The sequence below is a fragment of the Bombina bombina genome, chromosome 1 (assembly GCF_027579735.1).
Source record: "Bombina bombina isolate aBomBom1 chromosome 1, aBomBom1.pri, whole genome shotgun sequence".
In the NCBI taxonomy this organism is placed as follows: domain Eukaryota; kingdom Metazoa; phylum Chordata; class Amphibia; order Anura; family Bombinatoridae; genus Bombina; species Bombina bombina.
In genome coordinates, this window is record NC_069499.1 from 99952719 (window position 1) to 99970713 (window position 17995).

Sequence of the window (17995 nt, forward strand, 5' to 3'; positions counted from 1 at the left end):
AGGCATGGCCTCAACTAGCGGAGGCCAAATTCATCAGATTTCAGTCGGACAACATCACGACTGTAGCGTACATCAATCATCAGGGAGGAACAAAGAGTTCCCTAGCGATGAAGGAAGTAACCAAGATCATCAAATGGGCGGAGGATCACTCCTGCCATCTATCTGCAATTCACATCCCAGGAGTAGACAACTGGGAGGCGGATTTTCTGAGTCGCCAGACTTTCCATCCGGGGGAGTGGGAACTCCACCCGGAGGTTTTTGCTCAGCTGACCCAGCTATGGGGCATTCCAGAATTGGATCTGATGGCGTCCCGTCAGAACACCAAACTTCCCCTTTACGGATCCAGGTCCAGGGATCCCAAGGCGGCATTGATAGATGCTTTAGTAGCGCCTTGGTCATTCAGTCTAGCTTATGTCTTTCCACTGTTTCCTCTTCTCCCTCGGCTAGTAGCCAGAATCAAACAGGAGAAGGCTTCGGTAATTCTGATAGCGCCTGCGTGGCCACGCAGGACGTGGTATGCAGACCTAGTGGACATGTCATCGGTTCCACCATGGAAACTGCCATCGAGGCAGGATCTTCTAATACAAGGTCCATTCAAGCATCCAAATCTAGTTTCTCTGCAACTGACTGCTTGGAGATTGAACGCTTAATTCTAGCTAAGCGTGGGTTCTCTGAATCAGTTATAGATACTCTGATACAGGCCAGAAAGCCTGTCACCAGGAAAATTTACCATAAGATATGGCGGAAATATCTTTGTTGGTGTGAATCCAAGGGTTACTTGTGGAGTAAGATTAGGATTCCAAGGATATTGTCTTTTCTCCTAGAAGGATTGTAGAAAGGTTTGTCAGCTAGTTCCTTAAAGGGACAGATATCTGCTCTGTCTATCCTGTTACACAAGCGCCTGGCAGCTGTACCAGACGTTCAGGCGTTTGCACAGGCCCTAGTTAGAATCAAGCCTGTCTACAAACCTGTGGCTCCTCCATGGAGTCTAAATTTAGTTCTTTCAGTTCTTCAATGGGTTCCGTTTGAACCTTTACTTTCCATAGATATTAAGTTATTATCTTGGAAAGTTTTGTTTTTGGTAGCTATATCTTCTGCTCGAATAGTTTCTGAATTGTCTGCTTTGCAGTGTAATTCACCCTATCTGGTGTTCCATGCAGATAAGGTTGTTTTGTGTACCAAACCTGGTTTCCTTCCAAAAGTGGTTTCTAATAAGAATATTAACCAGGAAATCATTGTTCCTTCTCTGTGCCCTAATCCAGTTTCTAAGAAGGAACTACTGTTACACAATCTGGATGTGGTTCATGCTTTAAAATTCTATTTAAATGCAACTAAAGATTTCAGACAAACATCATCCTTGTTTGTTGTCTATTCTGGTAAGAGGAGAGGTCAGAAAGCGACTGCTACCTCTCTCTCCTTCTGGCTGAAAAGCATCATCCGATTGGCTTATGAGACTGCTGGACAGCAGCCTCCTGAACGAATTACAGCTCATTCCACCAGAGCTGTGGCTTCCACATGGGCTTTCAAGAATGAGGCTTCTGTTGAACAGATTTGTAAGGCAGCGACTTGGTCTTCACTGCATACATTTGCCAAATTTTACAAATTCAATACTTTTGCTTCTTCGGAGGCTATTTTTGGGAGAGAGGTTTTGCAAGCAGTGGTGCCTTCCGTTTAGGTTCCCTCCCTTCATCCGTGTCCTAAAGCTTTGGTATTGGTATCCCACAAGTAAGGATGAATCCGTGGACTGGATACACCATGTAAGAGAAAACAGAATTTATGCTTACCTGATAAATTACTTTCTCTTACGGTGTATCCAGTCCACTGCCCGCCCTGGAAATTAAGTCAGGTTCAAATTTATTTTTGTAAAACTACAGACACCACTGCACCCTATGGTTTCTCCTTTTTCTCCTAACCGTCGGTCAAATGACTGGGGGGGGCGGAGCCTGAGGGGGAGCTATATGGATAGCTCTGCTGTGTGCTCTCTTTGCCACTTCCTGTAGGGAATGAGAATATCCTACAAGTAAGGATGAATACGTGAACTGGATACACCGTAAGAGAAAGTAATTTATCAGGTAAGCATAAATTCTGTTTTATCTAAGCGTGGATTTTCAGAATTGTTCATTGAGACCATGATTCAGGCTCGTACGCCTGTGACTAGAAGGATTTACCATAAGATATAGTGTAAATACCTGTATTGGTGTGAAACCAAAGGCTACTCTTGGAGTAGAGTTCGGATTCCTAGAGTTTTGTCTTTTCTCCAAGAGGGTCTGTAGAAAGGTTTATCGACAAGCTCCCTGAAGGGTCAAATATCTGCCTTGTCTATTTTGTTACATAAACGTCTGGCGGATGTCCCAGACATGCAATCGTTTTGTCAGGCCCTGGTCAGGATCAGGCCTGTGTTTAAGCCGGTTACTCCTCCCTGGAATCTTAACCTAGTTCTTAAAGTTCTTCAACAGGCTCCATTTGAGCCGATGCATTCCTTAGATATTAAGTTGTTATTTTGGAAAGTTTTGTTGCAATTTCATCTGCTCAAAGAGTTTCAGAGCTCTCGACATTACAGTATGAGTCTCCTTACCTTATTTTTCATGCGGATAAGGTAGTTTTGTGTACTAAGTTAGGGTTTCTCCCTAAAGTGGTTTCAGATCAGAACATTAAACAGGAAATTGTTGTTCCTTCCTTGTGTCCTAGACCTTCTTCTCAGAAGGAACGTCTGCTACACAATCTAGACGTGGTGCGGGCATTGAAATTCTATTTACAGGAGACTAAGGATTTTCGTCGGTCTTCTGCTCTCTTTGTGGTTTTCTCGGGGAAACGTAAGGGGCAGAAAGCTACGGCTACTTCTCTTTCTTTGTGGATGAAGAGTATCATTCGCTTTGCCTATGAAACTGCTGGACAGCAGCCTCCTGAGAGAGTTACGGCTCATTCTACGAGGGCTGTTTCCTCTTCCTGGGCATTCAAAAATGAAGCTTCTGTGGAACAGATTTGCAAGGCGGCAACTTGGTCCTCTCTTCACACTTTTTCAAAATACTATAAATTTGACACTTTTGCCTCGGCTGAGGCCTCTTTTGGAAGAAAGGTTCTTCAAGCAGTGGTGCCTTCCGTTTAGGTTCCCTGTCTTGTCCCTCCCTTATCTGTGTACTCTAGCTTGTGTATTGATTCCCAATAGTAATTATATGATCCGTGGACTCACTGTGTCATTAGAAAGAAAACAAAATTTATGCTTACCTTTATAAATTTACTTATTTCTTGACACGGTGAGTCCACGACCCGCCCTGTTTGCTTAAGACAGATTTTGTGGGTATGTTATAAACTTCAGACACCTCTGCACCTTGTTGCTACCTTTCTCTCCTTTGCTTCGGTCGAATGACTGCAGTTGGAGGGAAGGGAGGTGATATTTAACAGATTTGCTGTGGTGCTCTCTGCCGCCTCCTGCTGGGCAGATGTGATATTCCCAATAGTAATTAGATGATCCGTGTACTCACCGTGTCAAGAAAGAAATAACTATCAGGTAAGCATAAATTTTGTTATATGTGTGTATTGGAACAAATGAAATTATAGTACATAATCAAGACTGATAATTCATCTATTACTAATGGCCTGACTTGCCAGTTCAGGTGTGGTTTTTCTTGTCAACCCTTGCAGGGGCTTCTCTAATAGAATTATTGTTAAAAAGGGGCTGTCCTTGCGAGTGGTGAAATTTATTCCTGTGTAATTTATATACAAATTTTTGGTGAAGAATTTTGTTACCATTTTTGATGCACCTTAACAATACCATTTTTTTATGCATATTTTTGTGTGAATAGTTCAATTATTCGTTTTGTAAAATGTTTAAAATACAAATTTTACTGTGCAGTTTTGTTATGTATGCATCTCCTCCCCACATGAAAATATATTATACGCCCCTTAGTGAGCCCCCCTGTTTTCATGGTAAAAAGACTTTAGATAATTTCACCAGGGAAATGGAAGTACTGGCGAGCATTCTTTTATAATCTCACAAGCCCTGAGAACTTTAGATCATCCAGCCCTGTGTTTGTTTATTTATTTTTTTTGTGTGTTTTTATTCACATAATTTCAAAGCTTCATCAATCTTATTTAGACTAAGTAAGGGTTAATGGCAAGCACATCAGTATACAACAGTTAATTAGGTTTAAAAGACAGCTCTGTGTGATGTGAGATCTATGACTGCAGACGTTTGTTATTCAAAACATATCAAATCCTTAGACCTTAATTGTCTATTGTTTTGTAATATGTTTTTAAAGTAATAGTACATAATATTACATATAAACATTTACAAACATCTTATAAATCTGTGGCAGTTCTCAGTTGAGTAACATAACGTTTGTATACATTTTTTTTTTTTTTGAATGATTTTATGTAAATAAAGTTTCTTCTATAAGGTACGACGAGTCCACGGATTTCTTTACTTGTGGGATATTATCCTCCTGCTAACAGGAAGTGGCAAAGAACACCACAGCAGAGTTGTCTATATAGCTCCTCCCTTAGCTCCACCCCCCAGTCATTCTCTTTGCCTACTCTAAGTACTAGGAAGTGTAAAGTGAAAGAGGTGATAAAATGTTAGTTTTTATTTTCTTCAAGCAAGAGGCAGCAGATGGATGAAGACTTCTGCCTGCAGGCTGATGATCTTAGCATTTGTCACTAAGATCCAGAGCAGTTCCCACAGAATGGCTGAGGAGTACAAGAAACTTCATTGTGAGGAACGTTTTCATGCTTTAAGCAGTGAGGTATGTTCTGTCATTTTTTTCTGGAGAGACTGTGGTATTTCAGAATTGGCTGACAGTATCCCCATGAGGGAGAGGGTAAGCAGTAATCCTAAAAGATATAGAGGGTTTACTAAGCTTGCATAAGGGGCTAATAAAAAATGGTTGACACTGAGTTTGAATGTTTGTGGGCAAACGTTTTGTGAACTGGGGGTGCTGATAACGTTTTTGGCCATAGCGTTTTTTGAGCCTTTATTGAGGGTACACTTGGCTTCTTTCTTTCATGTAATTAGCAAGAGTCCATGAGCTAGTGACGTATGGGATATACATTCCTACCAGGAGGGGCAAAGTTTCCCAAACCTCAAAATGCCTATAAATACACCCCTCACCACACCCACAATTCAGTTTTACAAACTTTGCCTCCTATGGAGGTGGTGAAGTAAGTTTGTGCTAGATTCTACGTTGATATGCGCTCCGCAGCAGGTTGGAGCCCGGTTTTCCTCTCAGCATGCAGTGAATGTCAGAGGGATGTGAGGAGAGTATTGCCTATTTGAATGCAATGATCTCCTTCTACGGGGTCTATTTCATAGGTTCTCTGTTATCGGTCGTAGAGATTCATCTCTTACCTCCCTTTTCAGATCGACGATATACTCTTATATATATATACCATTACCTCTGCTGATTTTCGTTTCAGTACTGGTTTGGCTTTCTACAACATGTAGATGAGTGTCCTGGGGTAAGTAAGTCTTATTTTCTGTGACACTCTAAGCTATGGTTGGGCACTTTTATATAAAGTTCTAAATATATGTATTCAAACATTTATTTGCCTTGACTATTTTCAGACGGTCAGTTTCATATTTGGGATAATGCATTTGAATCAATCATTTTTTCTTACCTTAAAAATTTGACTTTTTCCCTGTGGGCTGTTAGGCTCGCGGGGGCTGAAAATGCTTCATTTTATTGCGTCATTCTTGGTGCAGACTTTTTTGGCGCAAACTTTTTTTCTGTTTCCGGCGTCATACGTGTCGCCGGAAGTTGCTTAATTTTTTGACGTTTTTTTTGCGTCAAAAGTGTCGGCGTTCCGGATGTGGCGTCATTTTTGGCGCCAAAAGCATTTAGGCGCCAAATAATGTGGGCGTCTTATTTGGCGCTAAAAAAATATGGGCTTCATTTTGGTCTCCACATTATTTAAGTCTCATTATTATTGCTTCTGGTTGCTAGAAGCTTGTTCACTGGCATTTTTTCCCATTCCTGAAACTGTCATTTAAGGAATTTGATCTATTTTGCTTTATATGTTGTTTTTTCTATTACATATTGCAAGATGTCCCACGTTGCAACTGAGTCAGAAGATACTTCAGGAAAATCGCTGCCTGGTGCTGGAGCTACCAAAGCTAAGTGTATCTGCTATAAACTTTTGGTATCTGTTCCTCCAGCTGTTGTTTGTATTGAATGTCATGATAAACTTATTAATGCAGATAAAATTTCCTTTAGTAAAGTTCCATTACCTGTTGCTGTTCCGTCAACATCTAATACTCAGAGTGTTCCTGATAACATAAGAGATTTTGTTTCTGAATCCATTAAGAAGGCTTTGTCTGTTATTCCTCCTTCTAGTAAACATAAAAAATCTTTTAAAACTTCTCATTGTTCAGATGAATTTTTAAATGAACGTCATCATTCTGATTCTGATAATGGTTCTTCTGGTTCAGAGGATTCTGTTTCAGAGGTTGATGCTGATAAATCTTCTTATTTATTTAAAATGGAATTTATTCGTTCTTTACTTAAAGAAGTTCTAATTGCTTTAGAAATTGAGGATTCTGGTCCTCTTGATACTAAATCTAAACGTTTAGATAAGGTTTTTAAATCTCCTGTAGTTATTCCAGAAGTTTTTCCTGTTCCTAGTGCTATTTCTGAAGTAATTTCCAGGGAATGGAATAATTTGGGTAATTCATTTACTCCTTCTAAACGTTTTAAGCAATTATATCCTGTGCCATCTGACAGATTAGAGTTTTGGGACAAAATCCCTAAGGTTGATGGGGCTGTCTCTACTCTTTCTAAGCGTACTAAGATTCCTACGGCAGATGGTACTTCCTTTAAGGATCCTTTAGATAGGAAAATTGAATCCTTTCTAAGAAAAGCCTATTTGTGTTCAGGTAATCTTCTTAGACCTGCTATATCTTTGGCGGATGTTGCTGCAGCTTCAACTTTTTGGTTGGAAGCTTTAGCGCAACAAGTAACAGATCATAATTCTCATAGCATTATTATTCTTCTTCAACATGCTAATAATTTTATTTGTGATGCCATCTTTGATATCATTAGGGTTGATGTCAGGTATATGTCTCTAGCTATTTTAGCTAGAAGAGCTTTATGGCTTAAACTTGGAATGCTGATATGTCTTCTAAGTCTACTCTGCTTTCCCTTTCTTTCCAGGGTAATAAATTATTTGGTTCTCAGTTGGATTCTATTATTTCAACTGTTACTGGAGGGAAAGGAACTTTTTTACCACAGGATAAAAAATCTAAAGGTAAATTCAGGTCTAATAATCGTTTTCGTTCCTTTCGTCACAACAAGGAACAGAAACCTGATCCTTCATCCTCAGGAGCGGTATCAGTTTGGAAACCATCTCCAGTCTGGAATAAATCCAAGCCTTCTAGAAAATCAAAGCCAGCTTCTAAGTCCACATGAAGGTGCGGCCCTCATTCCAGCTCAGCTGGTAGGGGGCAGATTACGTTTTTTCAAAGAAATTTGGATCAAATCCGTTCACAATCTTTGGATTCAGAACATTGTTTCAGAAGGGTACAGAATTGGCTTCAAAATAAGACCTCCTGCAAAGAGATCTTTTCTTTCCCGTGTCCCAGTAAATCCAGCGAAGGCTCAAGCATTTCTGAAATGTGTTTCAGATCTAGAGTTGGCTGGAGTAATTATGCCAGTTCCAGTTCTGGAACGGGGGCTGGGGTTTTATTCAAATCTCTTCATTGTACCAAAGAAGGAGAATTCCTTCAGACCAGTTCTGGATCTAAAGATATTGAATAGTTATGTAAGGATACCAACATTCAAAATGGTAACTGTAAGAACTATCCTGCCTTTTGTTCAGCAAGGGCATTATATGTCTACAATAGATTTACAGGATGCATATCTGCATATTCCGATTCATCCAGATCACTTTCAGTTTCTGAGATTCTCTTTCCTAGACAAGCATTACCAGTTTGTGGCTCTACCGTTTGGTCTAGCAACAGCTCCAAGAATTTTTACAAAGGTTCTCGGTGCCCTTCTGTCTGTATTCAGAGAACAGGGTATTGTGGTATTTCCTTATTTGGACGATATCTTGGTACTTGCTCAGTCTTTACATTTAGCAGAATCTCATACGAATCGACTTGTGGTGTTTCTTCAAGATCATGGTTGGAGGATCAATTTACTAAAAAGTTCATTGATTCCTCAGACAAGGGTAACCTTTTTGGGTTTCCAGATAGATTCAGTGTCCATGACTCTATCTTTGACAGACAAGAGACGTCTAAAATTGATATCAGCTTGTCGAAACCTTTAGTCACAATCATTCCCTTCGGTAGCCTTATGCATGGAAATTCTAGGTCTTATGACTGCTGCATCGGACGCGATCCCCTTTGCTCGTTTTCACATGCGACCTCTTCAGCTCTGTATGCTGAACCAATGGTGCAGGGATTACACAAAGATATCTCAATTAATATCTTTAAAGCCGATTGTACGACACTCTCTGACGTGGTGGACAGATCACCATCGTTTAATTCAGGGGGCTTCTTTTGTTCTTCCGACCTGGACTGTAATTTCAACAGATGCTAGTCTTACAGGTTGGGGAGCTGTGTGGGGGTCTCTGACGGCACAAGGGGTTTGGGAATCTCAGGAGGTGAGATTACCGATCAATATTTTCAGAGCTCTTCAGTCTTGGCCTCTTCTGAAGAGAGAATCGTTCATTTGTTTTCAGACAGACAATGTCACAACTGTAGCATACATCAATCATCAAGGAGGGACTCACAGTCCTCTAGCTATGAAAGAAGTATCTCGAATTCTGGTTTGGGCGGAATCCAGCTCCTGTCTAGTTTCTGCGGTTCATATCCCAGGTATAGACAATTGGGAAGCGGATTATCTCAGTCGCCAAACGTTGCATCCGGGCGAATGGTCTCTTCACCCAGAGGTATTTCTTCAGATTGTTCAAATGTGGGGGCTTCCAGAAATAGATCTGATGGCCTCTCATCTAAACAAGAAACTTCCCAGGTATCTGTCCAGATCCAGGGATCCTCAAGCGGAAGCAGTGGATGCATTGTCACTTCCTTGGAAGTATCATCCTGCCTATATCTTTCCGCCTCTAGTTCTTCTTCCTAGAGTGATCTCCAAAATTCTGAAGGAATGCTCGTTTGTTCTGCTGGTAGCTCCAGCATGGCCTCACAGGTTTTGGTATGCGGATCTTGTCCGGATGGCTTCTTGCCAACCGTGGACTCTTCCGTTAAGGCCAGACCTTCTGTCTCAAGGTCCTTTTTTACATCAGGATCTCAAATCCTTAAATTTAAAGGTATGGAGATTGAACGCTTGATTCTTAGTCAAAGAGGTTTCTCTGACTCTGTGATTAATACTATGTTACAGACTCGTAAATCTGTATCTAGGGAGATATATTATAGAGTCTGGAAGACTTATATTTCTTGGTGTCTTTTTCATCATTTTTCCTGGCATTCTTTTAGAATTCCAAGAATTTTACAGTTTCTTCAGGATGGTTTGGATAAAGGTTTGTCTGCAAGTTCCTTGAAAGGACAAATCTCTGTGCTCTTTCTGTTCTTTTTCACAGAAAGATTGCTAATCTTCCTGATATTCATTGTTTTGTACAAGCTTTGGTGCGTATAAAACCTGTTATTAAGTCAATTTCTCCTCCTTGGAGTCTGAATTTGGTTCTGGGGGCTCTTCAAGCTCCTCCGTTTGAACCTATGCATTCATTGGACATTAAATTACTTTCTTGGAAAGTTTTGTTCCTTTTGGCCATCTCTTCTGCCAGAAGAGTTTCTGAATTATCTGCTCTTTCTTGTGAGTCTCCTTTTTTGATTTTTCATCAGGATAAGGCAGTGTTGCGAACTTCTTTTGAATTTTTACCTAAGGTTGTGAATTCCAACAACATTAGTAGAGAGATTGTGGTTCCTTCATTATGTCCTAATCCTAAGAATTCTAAGGAGAAATCATTGCATTCTTTGGATGTGGTTAGAGCTTTGAAATATTATGTTGAAGCTACTAAGACTTTCCGAAAGACTTCTAGTCTATTTGTTATCTTTTCCGGTTCTAGGAAAGGTCAGAAGGCCTCTGCCATTTCTTTGGCATCCTGGTTGAAATCTTTAATTCATCATGCTTATGTCGAGTCGGGTAAAACTCCGCCTCAAAGGATTACAGCTCATTCTACTAGGTCAGTTTCTACTTCCTGGGCGTTTAGGAATGAAGCTTCGGTTGATCAGATTTGCAAAGCAGCAACTTGGTCCTCTTTGCATACTTTTACTAAATTCTACCATTTTGATGTGTTTTCTTCTTCTGAAGCAGTTTTTGGTAGAAAAGTACTTCAGGCAGCTATTTCAGTTTGAATCTTCTGCTTATGTTTTCATTTAAACTTTATTTTGGGTGTGGATTATTTTCAGCAGGAATTGGCTGTCTTTATTTTATCCCTCCCTCTCTAGTGACTCTTGCGTGGAAAGATCCACATCTTGGGTAGTCATTATCCCATACGTCACTAGCTCATGGACTCTTGCTAATTACATGAAAGAAAACATAATTTATGTAAGAACTTACCTGATAAATTCATTTCTTTCATATTAGCAAGAGTCCATGAGGCCCACCCCTTTTTTTTGTGGTGGTTATGATTTTTTTGTATAAAGCACAATTATTCCAATTCCTTATATTTATGCTTTCGCACTTTTTTCTTATCACCCCACTTCTTGGCTATTCGTTAAACTGATTTGTGGGTGTGGTGAGGGGTGTATTTATAGGCATTTTGAGGTTTGGGAAACTTTGCCCCTCCTGGTAGGAATGTATATCCCATATGTCACTAGCTCATGGACTCTTCCTAATATGAAAGAAATGAATTTATCAGGTAAGTTCTTTTTTGGGTTTCACAACCCACATGGCTAGTTTGGAACCGCTCTGGTGCGGTTCATTTAGGCTGAAAAAACATCAAGTGAGATGGGCGGGGCCTATTTTCGCGCCTCAGTTGCGCAGTTGTATTTACAAAGCAAGCAGCAAGCTCCAACTCCGGTGGGCCCTTGTGGAAGTGTTGGGCCAAATCGAAGCTTTAACCCCATTTTTCCAATCCCTGAGGGCAGGTAGGCGCCACAGCAGGGCTGTGGCGAGGTGCAGGGGGTGTTTTTTTCCGGATTTAGGCCTTATTAAGTATCCGGTTTTCACAATAATCATCCATTTGGCATACGAGACTGCTGGACAGCAGCCTCCTGAAAGAATCACAGCTCACTCTACTAGAGTGGTGGCTTCCACATGGGCTTTTAAAAATGAAGCTTCTGTTGAACAGATTTGTAAGGCTGCGACTTGGTCTTCACTTCATACCTTTTCCAAATTTTCCAAATTTGATACTTTTGCTTCTTCGGAGGCTATTTTTGGGAGAAAAGTTCTTCAAGCAGTGGTGCCTTCTGTTTAGGCATCTGTCTTGTCCCCCCTGTTCATCCGTGTCCTATAGCTTTGGTATTGTATCCCACAAGTAAAGGATGAATCCGTGGACTCGTCGTACCTTATAGAAGAAAAGTAAATTTATGCTTACCTGATATATTAATTTCTTCTATGGTACGACGAGTCCACGGCCTGCCCTGTCATTTTAAGACAGATTATATTTTTTTGATTTAAACTTGTCACCTCTGCACCTTTTTTAGTTTCTGCTTTTTCTTCCTGTACCTTCGGTCGAATGACTGGGGGGTGGAGCTAAGGGAGGAGCTATATAGACAGCTCTGCTGTGGTGCTCTTTGCCACTTCCTGTTAGCAGGAGGATAATATCCCACAATTAAAGGATGAATCCGTGGACTCGTCGTACCATAGAAGAAATTAATTTACCAGGTAAGCATAAATTTACTTTTTTGTTGCGTCCATCTCGGACAAATTCAATACAATTGTATGTATACACTTTTAATTTTTTTTTTTTTTTTTTTTTTACTTTTAGGTGGAAATAAGCCACCTCAAAGCTAAGCTAAATTCACTTCAGGATCAAACGCAGAAGTTGCAAGCATCTGCACAACTAAGTGGTGTCTCTCTTGAAGTTGGTACCCCAGCCTCTGTTATGCCTAGTAGAAGACCTCATTCGTCTGGTTTCCATGGAGATGAAATGGACTTTGGAGATGCTATCTGGTCCCAGCAAGAAATTAACAGACTCTCTCATGAAGTGTCCTGTCTGGAGGCAGAAGTGGCACATTGGAAGCAGATGGCGCAGGTGGGACATTTGTGCCTAAAGGGAGATTATTATAATAAAAATCTCCATAAAATGTTAGTTAAGTACAGTAAAAAAAAAAGCTTATTTTCCTGTGATTTTATGTTGTACTCCTCACAAAGGGCCTAGAGTACTTATTCAATATTTAATTAAGAGACACTTTTCCTGACCTGGCCTGCTACATGCTTCACAGTGGCTGCTTAGATGAGTGCAGTAGTTTGTTTACATGTGTTTATAACGGGCCAAGCAGTGGCATTTACTATAAACATGTGAGAGCCATTTCAAGGTGCGAATCCGAGGACTGCTCTGAAATTGCAGGACCATGCAAATGTTGTTCACAGAATGACACTTTAAACCCTTTTTGAAATAATTCTGTGCAACAATTTTGCAAAGCATTCTTTAAAAAAGAAATTGATAGCTAATAAAGGTTGTTCTATATATTCTCACACATACGAGTGTGCAACATAAGCCGATTGGGAATATACAATACAGATATTTTTACCTCACATTCAGTTATTAAAGTTTTACAGCACTTGCAGTATTCCCAGTTTGTACCATAAGCAGAACTTAGTAAAACAAGTTTCTTGTAACACCCGAGTGCATCATGGTGGAAATGTGTTGCTTTCTACTCTCATCGCTTCGCTTTTAAATTTTCTAATATATTAAAATAAATTAACAAAGAAAGCAAAAACTGAACAAACTTTAACATAGAACCCCCTCTAGTTAGCAAGGGAAAATATAATCTAAATCTGAGGTCAGAATATTATTCTTTATATTATGCATCATTAGTATCTTCATATTTATAGTACATCATGTAATATTTCAATATTCAGTTTCTTCAGTTTTCGGATAATTGTTTTATTGATGCCATTGTTTAAGCGCTAAATTAAATGCAAACAATGAAACATTTCTGGTTTACTTTTCTGATCAAAATTAAAACTTTAATACTACTTCAGCCTCTCCCACCAGAAACCTAATCTAAGCAAAAATGGAAATACATTACACCACTGTACCCGTATCTGATTATCCTCTATAAATTGAAAATATGTGGATAATTCAAAATAGTTTTTATTTTCCATCAATTGATCACATAAAACACAAATTTCTCAGCAATTTTAAGTTTGATTAAGAGTATTTGCTGCTGAAATCTGTATCTGCTCGCTGATAATGCTTTGCAGAGGTGCTCAAATAAGTATTTGCTTCACTTAAAGGACCAGTAAACGCAGTAGATTTGCATTAACACATTCATGATGAAAAGACAATGCAATAGCACTTAGTCTGAACTTCAAATGAGTAGATTTCCACTCCCCCTGTACCATGTGACAGCTGTCAGCCAATCACAAATGCATATACGTATATTTTGTGAATTCTTGCACATGCTCAGTAGGAGCTGGTGACTCAAAAAGTGTAAATATAAAAAGACTGCACATGTTGTTAATGGTAGTAAATTGAAAAGTTATTTAAAATTGCTGCTCTATCTGAATCAGGAAAATGTCATTTTGACTTGAGTGTCCCTTTTTTTTTTTTTTTTTAAATAAATTTTTATTTGAGAAAATCACACGATACATAAATATCCAACATGTATAGCATTTTCAGTAAAACAGAATAAGAAAAATCAAAGTTAGTAACAAATGCTGGTACAGTTTCAAAGGTTTCACAGCACAGAGTATCAAAATGCTATAAGGTACTGCAATGTGAAATTTTCTCATTTTATATTTATAACGCGAACATGAACATCAATATAATTAAGTGGGTACATGTAAACTCTCATAGACTGGTGTAAGAGAAATAAGTATATGAAATAGAAAATAGGAAAAGCACAGAGAGAAGGTCATGAAGGGAAATAAGAGAAAAAAGGGTAATAGCAGTCTAAAGACAGGGCATTAGGAGGAGGTGGCCAATGGCCGGATGAAATTAAGCTTGGTTAATTGGGGAATTTTTCCCACCAGGGTGCCCAGGTTGCAAAGTAAAAGTCTAATTTATCTAAAACTGAATGTGAGTAGGCTTCCATTTTTGAAATGAAGCTGATCGTGGCTAATATTTGTGAGGTAGTCGGAGGGGAGTGCTGTTTCCAAGCTTTTGCTATTTCTAATTTGGTGGCCATGAGGACGTAGATAGATAAAGCTTTATGTGTGGGGGAAAGGGCTGGGAAATCCAAGTGGAGCAGACCTGTCTGGGGGCTAAGCTTAAGGTTAACACCTAGGGAGAGGAGAAGGTTAGTAACTTGTAGCCAAACAGGAGAGACTCTCGGACAGAACCACCAGATATGGGCCTGGGTTCCAAGCTTACCACAACCCCTCCAGCAAGCGGGTGATTGGGAGTCATAAACTTTGTGGAGGGTGACCGGAACTAAGTGCCAACGCACTGCAATTTTGTAGTGAAGTTCCCAAAGGGATGTGCAATGCAACAATTTTTTTGTAGACTGAAGTTCTCTGTACCAGGAGTCAGCGTCGGCCGTGAAGTTCAGTTCTGTCTCCCAAGCTATAAACTGTGAGACTTTTTGTTGAGAGAAGGGAGTTAGTAGGATCTCGTAGTGAAAAGATAATGTTCCCTTGATTTTGTTAGGCTGTGACCATCTTAGCTCCCAAGCCGTAGCAGGTCTAATATTCTCTCTGGGGAATCCCCATGATCTAGTTATGGAACAGAAACGGAAGGCCTCGAATTTCAATGGAGCCGGGATCTGTAATTTATTGCAGATTGCTAAGTGGGAAATATCTCCTGCGCGTTCATAGAGGTCAGCTATGCGTCCCACTCCAAAAGGGGTCCAACTGGCTATATGAGTATCAGGTAGGCAGAAGAGAATACTAAAAATAGTTTGGCATGGGGAGGGGTGAGGGGCAATCAGATTCGAGTGCCTCGCCTGGTCCCAGAATCGGAGGGTATCAAGAATCACCGGGTGGGTGGTGTGGAGGCTTTTCCAGTAATGGGATGGTACCCAAGGGAGGTCTGTCAATCCCAAATCTGAGGGGAGAAGTGACTGTTCCACATCTCTCCAAGAGGCTGGGTTATCAATGTGGCCCCATTCTATTACATGTACTAGGCGTGCTGCTTGATAATAGAGAATAATGTTCGGCATGCTAAGTCCACCTCTGTCACTGGGTCTTTGAAGAGTTTGTCTCGAGGTTCGGGGCTTCTTACCCTTCCAGACGTAGCTGGTAATAAGGCTCTGAAGTTTGTTAAGGGTTGGCCGAGGTATATTAATTGGAAGAGAGCGAAAGAGATAGGTTATCTTTGGTATAAAGGACATTTTAATAGCTGTGATCCTGCCAATCCATGAGATTTCACGAAATTCCCAGGAATCTAATAGTTTTTTCCATTCTGGGATTCGTTCCGTGAAGTTCTTAGAGATGATAGTGGAGACATTTGGAGCGAGGTGGGTACCTAACAGTTTGATGGAGAGAGGGGACCATTGGAATCGATACCTATCTCGTAAAATAAGGAGATCTTGAGGGGTGATGTTAACATGTAGCGCCTCGGTTTTAGAGAAATTTAGTTTATAAAAACTTAGGGCTTTGAACTTAGATATGATTTTAAACACAGCAGGGAGTGACTTATGCAGATCTGTAAGCAATAGCGTCACATCGTCCGCATATAAAGAGATAGTATGTTGCTGGGGACCTATCGGAAAACCAGAAATGTCTGGGTCTGATCTGATAGCCTGAGCAAGTGGTTCGATAGAAAAAGCAAATAAAAGTGGGGAGAGGGGACAGCCCTGCCTCGTCCCATTTGTTATACCAAAGCTATTGGATTGAAATCCTATCCCCTTGACACTAGCAGTCGGATTAGAGTAGAGGGCTTGGATCGCTACAATAAATTGCTCTGGAATCCCAAAGGCATGTAGGGTTTCCCACAGATACTCCCACCTCACCCTATCGAACGCTTTCTCAGCGTCAAGCGATAGGGCTAACGTGGGAACATCTCCCCTTGCACTTTCTAATAATACGTCTAAAACGCGTCGGGTGGCGTCAGGACTTTCCCTTCGGGGTATAAAACCTACCTGGTCAGGGTGCACCAGGGAGGGGATGATCTGGGCAAGGCGGTTTGCTAAAATCTTTGCATAGAGTTTAGTGTCGATATTGAGTAAGGATATCGGCCGATAGCTCCCGCATTCTCGGGGGTCCTTGCCTGGCTTCAGGATAGTAGTAATTGAAGCTTCAAGAAACTCTTTCCTAAAGCTGCCACGACGGGCAACTTCGTTAAATACTCTACAGAGAATTGGGGAAATCTGGAGGGAGTATGTTTTATAGAATTGGCTTGTGAAGCCATCAGGTCCCGGGGATTTCGCAATTTGAAGATCTGATGGCCAAGGTGACTTCATCAAGGGAGATGGGGGATACTAAGGCGATAGTTGCCTTACGGTCTAATTGGGGGAGATTTAAGGAGCTGAGATATCTACGAATACCTTCTAGGTCAAGTTTTCTCAGGGGGTCCGAAGAGTCAAGGTTATATAATTGATAATAAAAGCGTTGGAAGGTCTCACCTATAGCAGACGGGGATGTAGCACATCCACTGCTGGTGTTTATAGCTATGATTTTAGCTTGTGCCGTGCGATTCCTAAGTTTCCTGGCAAGTAATGTGGAGGATTTATTGCTATTATGATAGTAGACTTGTTTAAGTCTCTCCAGCATATTCTGAGTTTTATTGACTTCCAAGATCTTTATCTGTTTTGTGATTTCTGAGATTCGTGCGTTAGTAATAGCAGAGTAAAAGTTAGATAGTTCGAGTTTTAAAGTTCTGAGTTGGCAGTTAAGAAAAGCGAGCGAAGCTCCTTGTGCCTTCTGGATTTGAGAAGCCTTGTCTATAAAGAAGCCTCTGAGATATGCTTTAAGGGTAGCCCATAGTATTTCTTCCGATACGAGGGGAGTACGGTTTTCGTTTAAGAAAGTAGTGATAACCGTTAAAGTCTCCGCCTTAATCTGCGGGGTGGTGACCAGAAAGTTTTTGAGACGCCAAGTGATGCCTACTGTTCGCGAGGGAGAGCTACCTAATACAATTATCAAAGAATCGTGGTCTGACCACGAGATTACCGAAATTGTTGCGCCTGAGACTGAATCTAATAGGCGAGCGCTCAAAAAGAAGAGATCAATTCGGGTGTGAGATTTATGGGGAGCTGAATAAAAAGTATGTTCTCGGCTATTTGGATGAACCGCTCTCCACACGTCGTAAAGATCATACTGTTTAATTAGGGCCTGAAATGAAGCAGACAGAGGATGTAGTGTCCTCTCAGATGTGGAGATCGGAGGACCTGTTCTGTCTATCAGGGGGTTCCATATGAGATTAAAGTCTCCTCCCCAAACCAGTTCTCCCTGGGTCCCAACCGACACTGACTCCAACAGACGTCTAAGAAATCTAATTTGGCCTGAATTGGGTGCATAGATATTTACCAATGTAAATGTTTTGGAGTTGAGTTTGCAGATTAAAATAATAAAACGTGCTTGTGGGTCTTTTTCAATATAAATGGGCTCATATTGGGTTGAGGAACTGATCAGAGTGGCTACTCCCCTAGATTTGGAGTGATATGAAGCTGTGATTACAGTGGGGAATTTTCTATATGAGTATATGAGGCTTGTGTTAGCAAGCCAATGAGTCTCTTGGATAAAGGCTACGTCAATTTTGTTACGTGATAACATAGAAAGCAGAAGACTGCGTTTGGTTGGAGAGTTGAGACCTTGGGCATTAAGGGTCAATAACTTTAATTCAGACATCATGGGTATATGTCAGTGTTTCCTTATGTCTTATAAAGCATAAAAAGAAAAAGTGGAAAAAAAGAGAAAGTAACTATGAGAGAATTAGGATAAAAGAATTCTAGTCGAGTACCTGTAAAGCCCACTGAATGAGTTAGGGGAGAGGG

General features: G+C 40.5%; 1 protein-coding gene across 1 annotated transcript in view; it reads left to right on the forward strand.

Annotated features, from left to right (window-relative positions):
- TRIP11 (thyroid hormone receptor interactor 11) overlaps nt 1–17995 on the forward strand; it is a gene marked incomplete in the record, with an annotated part of 367784 nt that overhangs the window by 65919 nt on the left and 283870 nt on the right. Inside the window, 1 exon segment of the mRNA XM_053697549.1 lies at nt 11881–12147. Coding sequence (XP_053553524.1) covers nt 11881–12147 — 267 coding nt within the window.